The 10,000-nt window shown below is 35.2% G+C and overlaps 1 protein-coding gene across 9 annotated transcripts in view; it reads left to right on the top strand.

Moving 5' to 3' along the window:
* The window catches only part of LOC136849810 (cell adhesion molecule Dscam2-like), a 427,710-nt gene that overhangs the window by 282,967 nt on the left and 134,743 nt on the right, over nt 1–10,000 (top strand). For all 9 annotated transcript variants that reach the window (XM_067123251.1, XM_067123249.1, XM_067123246.1 and 6 more), the window contains exon 7: nt 8,840–9,017. In XM_067123251.1, the coding sequence (XP_066979352.1) occupies nt 8,840–9,017 (178 nt within the window). The remainder of the gene's footprint in view (nt 1–8,839; nt 9,018–10,000) is intronic.

Here is a 10,000-nt window from a genome sequence, read left to right as displayed (position 1 = left end):
TCGTGTTTTTGTTTATTTCATTTTAATTATTCAAGTTTCCATCTATATTTACCATTGTTCGTTACTTTTAATTCTTTATATTTTCTTTTTATCAGTACATTCTTTCTTTTTCGTCTTTATTGGGTTTGCTTTACGTTTTTTTTTTTTTTTACAGAATTTACTCCCGTTTTTTCTTTATTCTGGTTCAGCCATTTTTATTTGTTTATTTTTTTTTTATTTTTCTATTTTTTCCACTTCATCCAATTTTTCTTTAAATAAGTAATTATCATTTTATCTATCATTTACTAGTTTTTCATCCTTTGTACCATTTCTTGTCTATTCTTGTGTTATTACAGGTTTTTTTTTTTTTGTGTTGCAACTATTTTCCACCGGGTGAGTTGCCAACATCCTCCGACATTGCTTTCCTGTTGTCTTATCTTGTCCCTCGTTCTGTTTTTCTCCATCTTTGTCCCCATCTCCCTGAAATCAGGGTCAGGTGTTCGGCTGGTGGCTCGCCGGGGCTAGCGATGGCTACTCATTAGCCCTAATTACTGTAATTAAGTCTGACCTCTGCCATGAGTCAGCGTCTACCGGCAATTAGTGACTGGGCGCCGTTCATTAGCCGAATTCCATCTAGCAATTTTCCGCTACATTTCTTCATTTTCAGTTTTTTAGAGGCTGCAATTAAAAGCTAGATTTTGACTGCATTTCTTCGCGCTTTGGCTCCGTCGAAATGGTGGCCAAATGGAGTTGCATTTGTTACGAGGTTGTAATTCCGGTTTAATAATCCCCTAATGGCCATTTTTATGGCCGGGTTTATTTTGAGGGGCATCTAAATACGAGCCTGTCGAGATAACGGCTAAATAAAGACGCTAATTTACGAGTGATTAATTGGATGAGCTAATGATTATCCGGGATTACTTTTTATTTGTTTTGGTCGAAGCGGTGCCGAACGTTTTCCTACGGTTTTATGCGAAATTGATATAATTAGACTTACGGGGAACTGCGCTGATTGCATAATACGGCTTTTTTATGGACCCTGTTAGTTTCGTTTCATTAATACTGGATGATTTGATTAACATAATTCTTCTTTCATTGATAGTAGATTCCTTTTATATATATGGATGTCTTTTTTTCATCTGATTATTGAGTAGCAGCGATTTCTTTTAATTAAGAATGAATTTGTTTCGTTAACAAAGAGAGTAGCTTTCAGTTTTCATTAACTGATATTTCTGGTTAGGGATTATTCAGAAGACTATTCTTGTGAATGTTGGTTTCATTCACAAACTAAAAGTAGAATTCTAAATTCTGTCAAGAATAGTCTTCTGAATAATCCCTACGAAGATATATATATATATATATATATATATATATATATATATGTGTGTGTGTGTGTGTGTGTGTGTGTGTGTGTGTGTGTGTGTGTGTGTGTGTTACATTGCAAGCTACTCAAGAGCATGGAAAAAGTTACGTTTAACATGTTAGAAAAATATATATATATATGTATATATATATATATATATATATATATGCACACACATATATATATATATATATATATATATATATATATATATATATATATATATATATATATACATATATACACACACACACACACACATATATATATATATATATATATATATATATATATATATATATATATATATATATATAATTTTGCATAATACTCTCAGAAACTTCATAATTTCATACACGAAAATTTTGCAATCAAATTCCACTCCTTTAAACAACAGAGTCTCATTTCTTTTTAGACTGAACTGTTTGTGCGCACGAACGTATTTTCCCGACGCAGTATTTTCCAGTCGTGATGAAAGGCCATCCCATTTCGCATCCAATGTGTTGTTGACGTATGAGAAGGTGTAAATATTCATAGGAGAGGAGTCCATTTACACTCTGATGCTTTTGTTTTTCATCTTTCGTTTCTCACACTGGCCGGTAATGGCCTGGAGGTTTTCTCAACGTCCAGGAATTCTTACCAAATGAGATGGCGTTGTTATAACTTTGCTGAGGATAATAACAACAATTATGACAAAACAGTGATAATAGTGAATATTTACAGTTATAACAAAATAATGGTAATAATAACATTAATAAGCCATTTACTTCTATTATATACAGTGGCCTCGTAATTACAAAGCCATTGGTAAAGGTATTGGTTGAAAATGAAAGTACGGTAGGTTCTGGATCATAAAATTGTGACCAGTGTTGAAATCTACAAAGTGAGAAAAAAAAAATCGCAGAAATTTATCGTACCGAAGTGAGTTATTATCGACTTAGGTCATTCTAATTTTAATTACCATACGAAAAATTGAAACTAGTCATTTTGTCTTCCCTTATCTCCAGATGAAATTCTTCTCTCTCTCTCTCTCTCTCTCTCTCTCTCTCTCTCTCTCTCTCTCTCTCTCTCTCTCCAACATAGATCATTTGCCACATTACCCGATATTAATGTCAAAATATAAAAGGTAGGATATCATCAGACATCATATATCATTTAGATCACATCAAGTCACATTATTGTGATGTATTGATGGGGTGGATTTGTACGAAACACTAAACACATCTTATGGAATATGTGTGAATGTGTGTTTATATATATATATGTGTGTGTGTGTTTTTTTTAGTTCTTCCTTTTGTGCGTTTTATTATGATGTCTATATTACCAGATTGAAAGGAGAAAAAATTGAAATTTATGATCTGCCACAGACTAGGATTATAGTTTTTTTTTAATTAGTAATCTCTCTACTCTTATTAATAGAAGTATTATTATTTGTTGATCATGTTATTTTAAATGAATTCGAATATTTATTTATCTGGAATTTTCGACGCTCATGAAATCCACCGTCTTCATTAGTACCGTACACATAATCTCGATTTCATGTTATTGATGGAGTCCAAGGACGTGGAAGGTTTTGGGGCGGGGATAGGAGCGGATAGGGTACGGTAAGGGGGTAGAAGGGGTTTGGAGGAGGTGGGGGGAAGGGGGGAAGCCTGACAATCCCTTCCTAACGAACGGGCGAGGCTCGGCATCGACTAATTTGATCCGGTTTGAAAAGGAGATTACCCTCAAAATACATCAGGCGATCGAGTCGAAATCCACAGTCGGGGAAATTCGTTGGGTGGTCGAACCGGGGGCGCGTTCGTTTCGGGGGATTTAAGTCGGCACGAAAGCGCTCCCTCAGCACTTTTGGAGGAACTGGTGGTAATGAAGTGTCTGTTTTGATTGTTGTCCAGTTTGTGAGAGAAATGCTCAATCTTGGGTCTTTGGGGCGTGGGTTGTTACAATGGGAAAGTTTTCCTTGGTAAAATATGTTATTTTTATCATTATTATTTCCCTCACACAGTTCGGAGTTAATGCATTATTTCTCATATTATGTTTTTATATTTAGGCTTTCTCTTCGAATGAATTAGACGTTTACAAAGACAGTGTTATACGAAACTGGATAGAAAACAGGACCATGAATAAAGAACGAAAGGTGTAAAACGTCTTATCCAAGAGCATCGAAAAGTGTTCTCTTCTGCCGAACTGTGGAATTCTACCCCTTCTTCTGTTCTCCATCTCCATTATTTTCGTCCATAACTGAACTGGGTAAAGACTAGGTAACCCATCCCATACCTTTGCCATAAAAAAAAATAAATAATAAAAATAGATTGTGAGTACCTGATTCCCTTACTTTTTAGTATATGCTTCATTCCCGAGGTAGAATAGAGAACAGAGTCAGACGTTCCGCGTCCTATCGGCAATTTCATCAATAAAATAAAGAACTTACTCTCTTACATGTGCGTGATATACGCTCACCCATTACCCGGCCACAGTCTCGAATTATTTATGCAATAGGCTAACGGTACAAGCCTCGCATGTCAATTACCATGACGTCATTAGCTCTTAAATTGGTCTCTGAGGTCTAGGCAAGATGATTTATTTTTAACCTCTCTTCTCATACGTGAGATTGATTGGACAAATTTGCAGTGAACGTTGGTTTGCAGAGAGAGAGAGAGAGAGAGAGAGAGAGAGACGTGAAAATAGTTGTTTGAATACTCATATATGTTGAAATAATTTTTGTGCGATATAGTCTATTTATATATATATATATATATATATATATATATATATATATATATATATATATATATATATATATATATATACACACACATACATACACACACACACACACATATATATATATATATATATATATATATATATATATATATATATATATATATATATATATACATATATATATATGGCTGTCTATGCCTGTATTTGTTTTAGTGTGTTTTCCACAATACACAATCGCCAAGTCACTCCTGGACATTCCAAGCAAATGACCCAGTATCACAGGATAATTGCCAATAATCGTCGTTAATCAGTCGTTAGAAACTGGGGCAAGTCTCAAGACAGGCAGTGTTTCTCTCTCTCTCTCTCTCTCTCTCTCTCTCTCTCTCTCTCTCACAGCATCTATTCCCGAATGAATTGGGTTTAACTGATGGAGGATCCTTCACATTTAATGCGACTAATGCATTGTTTCTGGCGTGCTTCCGGCCCCAGATCTGATGTATTCCCAGCGAAGGTTTCATGTAATAACAGATATCCCAGGAGCTGTAGTATTATGTAAATACATTCAATTACACCTCCACACACGTATAGCATGTATGTTTGTCTGTGAATATATAGTACGTGTCATTATTTCTGTTTAATCGTGCGAGATTTTGTTCATCCGTGAATAGCTAGTCGAATCTTTTTGGACAATCCAGTTAAGTCCTGTTTGCGCCTTTTTTTTTACCTAAGCAATGAATTATGTAACCCGTAGATAGACAACTGTGGTGGGTTGCAGCCTCATCCCAGAAGACTGCCAAAAACCTTGAGACTAGCACCTGGAGCCACCTCCTCAGTGCTGTATATACATACATATGTATATATATATAGTATATAAATACCGTATAGACATATATGCATATATACTCGTATATATGTATATATGTATATATATATATATATATATATATATATATATATATATATATATATATATGTATGTATGTATATAATGTACATACATTTGTTACTAATCAGGTTCTTTAAACCTTGGTTAAACTATTTACTGTCTATGAGAGAGAGAGAGAGAGAGAGAGAGAGAGAGAGAGAGAGAGAGAGAGAGAGAAGACTCAAACACAACCGCAATCACATGCATAAACTTACATGTATATGTATGTATATAATATATATATATAAATATATGTGTATATATAATTATTATAACATATATACATGAGTTGAGAGAGAGAGGGAGGAACCTCGTTGCCGCTGTATCCTTTGTTACCAGAGATCTATGAAGTCTTACTCAGCTAAACAGAACAACGCGTTTCTGTGATCTGTTATCGTTAGCACTGCCTAATCTCGACGGTAATACAATCTGGGAGTGTCTTTATTTATTAATGTATGTATGTGAATATATATGTATCCAGTTATTTTATGATGATTCGTAAACTTTTGGGATCGATCCACTCAAATGTTAAAAGTGAGAAGATAACGCAATTAAAGGAAAACAGAAGCGAAATGCATATTATGTAATTCGTGTATGTATCTATTTGTGTGTACTTGTTTGTACGTGTGTATACAGTTTTATCCTCAGAAATAAAAAAAAATCACATAAATACATTATCGTTACATCAAAAGGGAGCCGTGTATGTGTTGCTTTACGCATGATTTGTTTGCATTATAGCCGGGTATCATCAGTGTCAATTGCGCGCTTTACGTAATTTCAAAGTGACAGTGTCGCATCGTTGATGATGTTATTACAGCTCTGGAAGCTGTTTGTCTTGCTGAGTCTGTCTGTATTTGTGCTTCATTCTCTTTGCCTGTCCTATTTTACGGTTGAATTGTGTCTGTGTTTTGTGTCTTTGTTTATTTAGGCCAATATTTGCTTAATGAACTCCATTTCTGCCGTCTTTCCGTATGACGCTGTACTTGCGTTTCTGTCCTGACTCTCTCTTTCTTAATATAATTTTCTGCCTCTCGTCCGTTTCCGACGGTACTCCTGCATCTGTCAATCCCGTCGGTTTTTTCTGTTCTGTCCGATTCGTATGCATCATTTATATGTGTGACGGGGTGTGCATCGATACTTGAATATTTATATATAAATAGGCTGTAAGCTTCTTTACTTTAAGCTAGGCCAAAATGGAAGGAATGAATGCATTCAGGTTATTGTTTATGCAACTCCGTTGACGTACGTGCGGAGCGCTGTCGAGTTGTAACATTGTCTGTTTGAAACACCTATTCCTGTAACACTCGGTAGCCTTAATAGTTTTATATAAGCATACAACTTTTGTGTGGACACAACTAATATTATTGTGGTAGGTGTTCACCTCTTCAATTTCTCCCTTCCAAACATTTCTTAACGGAACGCTCTCTCTCTCTCTCTCTCTCTCTCTCTCTCTCTCTCTCTCTCTCTCTCTCTGATTGAATTTACTGTTAGATGAGTAACTCCCGAAAGAGTTAATTATCTCTATTTACTTTTATGATGATTCTGGGTTAAACCTCACATCACCTGCAGATGTTGATGGGTTTTTCTCAGCAATATATAGCATATGACATGAGATCTAAAGAGGGTCGTCGTATCCTTTTATCGGGATACGAAAAGCCAGTATTATAGGGAAATGTAAAATGGCATGACATCTACCAAGGTCACCAATGGCAATTTTTTCAGGAGAGCCAATTGGAAACATTATCAGTTTCAGTAGGATGGAGGGATCATTTTAATAATTAGTTGCATAAAGCATGACTACTCTCTCTCTCTCTCTCTCTCTCTCTCTCTCTCTCTCTCTCTCTCTCTCTCTCTCTCTGCCATATTTCGCTTTCATGTCTTCGGGCCTGCCCTCACTTTCATCCATGTTCCTGATTTATTTGCAAAATAAGATTACAGCACAAGTAATTATACTCTCTCTCTCTCTCTCTCTCTCTCTCTCTCTCTCTCTCTCTCTCTCTCTCTCTCTCTCTCTCTCTCTCTCTCTCCCCTAAATTGTTCTAAACTCTAGTATCATTAATTAATTATACATCCATGATTATAAACTTGTATGAAACGACTTCATAAAATCGATACTACTGGTATTACTTTGAACGCAAAGTAAATGAATAAACAGGCAGAAGAAAGAATGACGACATTAAGTAAATATCTGTGAAAATGCATTTTTAGGTATGATTGAGATATAATAGTGATGCGCATCTACTATGAATAACAATAACAATAATAATAATAATAATAATAATAATAATAATAATAATAATAATAAAATACTCTTAGTGGCATGAGTCTTGAAATAGAGAAACAAATCCACACCCGTACTTAATTGTGGATTTGTTTCTCTAATAATAATAATAATAATAATAATAATAATAATAATAATAATAATAATAATAATAATAATAATAATAATAAAATACTCTTAGTGGCATGAGTCTTGAAATAGAAAAACAAATCCACACCGTACTTAATTGTGGTTTGTTTCTCTAATAATAATAATAATAATAATAATAATAATAATAATAATAATAATAATAATAATAATAATAATAATAAAATACTCTTAGTGGCATGAGTCTTGAAACAGGGAGACAAATCCACACCCATACTGTGGATTTGTTTCTCTAATAATAATAATAATAATAATAATAATAATAATAATAATAATAATAATAATAATAACCGAAGTCTTTAAGGACCTTCTGTCTCTATTTATAGTGGTCATTCAATGCATAGGCATAGCAGCAACTAATTCTGGCAGCCCTTACGTTGAAATGAAAAGGAAATACAGGAAAGACGAAAAAAGGGGGAACCCACCAGAAAAGCGGGTTTATATCTGAATGGAAAGCGTAATTATACCTCGCGGTTCTTCCTTCATATTTAATTCCGCGACAAAGTAAGTTCCGCGTCTGAGCTACTTCTCCTCCAGGGTAGATATTAATTACTTGCTCAAGCGTTGCGTATAAGCGCCGTTGCCGTCGCGGAACGTGGGGGCAGGGGGGGCAGCGACAGACGAACGGAATAATGAGTCGCTTTTCTTAACCGGCCAGATGTGAGAGACTCGAATAAAAAGAGGGAAAAAATGTGAAAGACATCTGATGGGTTTCAAGGTTTTTTTTTTCTGGTGTGTTGCTTACGTCTGGGGTTCTGTTCTATAGGAAAAGGGAAGTAATGTGAACGGACGAAAAGTACACCGGCTTGCAAGAAGAAAGTTAATTTTGAGTGTGATTTTTATTAAGGTGTTTTATATATAAATTATATATATATATATATTATATACATACATACATATGTATATACTGTATATATATATATATATATATATATATATATATATATATATATATATATATATATATATATATATATATATATATATATATATATATATATATATATATATATATATATAACCTCAAGTGTAAATCCTTCCGGTTTTCAGCAAGAGCGAAGGGATGAATTTGCTAGCCCATGCTCTTCTCTTTCCTCGATCCCAGCTGGCTAAGCTCACGTACACATCTACACATTCAGTGCATTGTCTTACATGTATGCGTATCCTGCATGTATTTACAATCATGTACATAAGATTGAATAGTTCTCATAAATTCGCAAGTAAACCATGGCTAACACCTACAGTAAACTGAGACGACTCTTGCGTTCCTGATCACCAGAATTTACTCTTTCTGAACTGGCTTCTTTATCTATTTGAAGTCTTCATCTTAAAAGTTTAAAATTATAGAAGAATCTGTTGCAGTATTTCACAGAGTGGATCACAAATTACTCAGTAGTATTTATATTATCCTCTGCAGGTGGAGTTCCTACACAGGAGGAGGCCTTGGCAGCAGGATCAGCGGGATGGACGGCCTCAGGGGTCGACATCCTTACGTCGATTCTCCTGGCTCCGCCGTTTTGGTGATCGAAGCCGCCCAGCCCACTGACGCCCATGCTTACACCTGCATTGCTAATAATTCCCTCGGCATTGACCAGGTAAGAAAGGTGAACTTTTAATGAGGAGAGTGACAAATCAAGGTTATGTATAAGTTTGGAACTGGAATTCTTTGGATCTATTTAGGTGAGTTATGGGAAAGGAAAATAAAATTAAGTAAAGGGAAAGCTGCAGCTTGGTAGGGAAACAGAAGCTAATCCATGTTTTAATCGAAAGGAAAGTCATTACGGTTTTTGGTAGGTTATAGAACGGTTTTAAGCATTAAACGAATGGAAATGTGTGTTGTCATTTTACGTAGAAAGGTTGGGTTTCCAGAATGACACAGTGTCATTAAAAATGTGAAATATAAGTTTTGCACATTAAATTTCGTTTGAATAGAACTTGATAAACTGTTCCAAGACAAGATTTTGCCGAACAGTAGTGTTATCTTTTTCTCGCCAGCCACGCAAAATCATAGGTATGACACAAAAAAGGAAAAAAAATCAACTCACAAAACAGTCAGCGGAGTGATAAAATCCCCATTCCCAATTTATATTATAATTCGCAAAGCTGAACGACGAAGCATTCTGCATGCGTTTAATGACTCCATATTTATGTAGACCACCGCATGCATCAAACCCCATTCGAAGCGACCTGAAACCCGAGAGTCTGAAATATGTTGCGGGAGGTAAAGTCTTGATGTAAATTTCGCACACTGGTTATTGATACGCGCGTGATTTATCCGTCGCCGAATGTATTCCAACGCGGTGATAGAGAAAGGGACCTGATCGCGGAAATAATGGACGATTTGATTAGTGGTTGATGATGGCAGACGGCCGGCAATTACCACAACTCATATTTATTCATTTCATATTTCCGAAAATTGCCTGTTTCAATTACGGTGATGACAGATTAACGGAGCCGATTTAAACCTTCCATAGGCCCCGCGATATATAACTGAGCAATGCATTGGGATTACTCGTTGGTGTCAGGATTTATGGAAAATTATTCTTATTATTATTATTATGGTTGTTGGTGATTTATC

This window comes from Macrobrachium rosenbergii, chromosome 21 (genome assembly GCF_040412425.1).
Source record: "Macrobrachium rosenbergii isolate ZJJX-2024 chromosome 21, ASM4041242v1, whole genome shotgun sequence".
NCBI lineage: Eukaryota > Metazoa > Arthropoda > Malacostraca > Decapoda > Palaemonidae > Macrobrachium > Macrobrachium rosenbergii.
The sequence above is the reverse complement of the archived record's forward strand: the minus strand, read 5'-3'. Positions and strand labels throughout refer to the sequence as shown.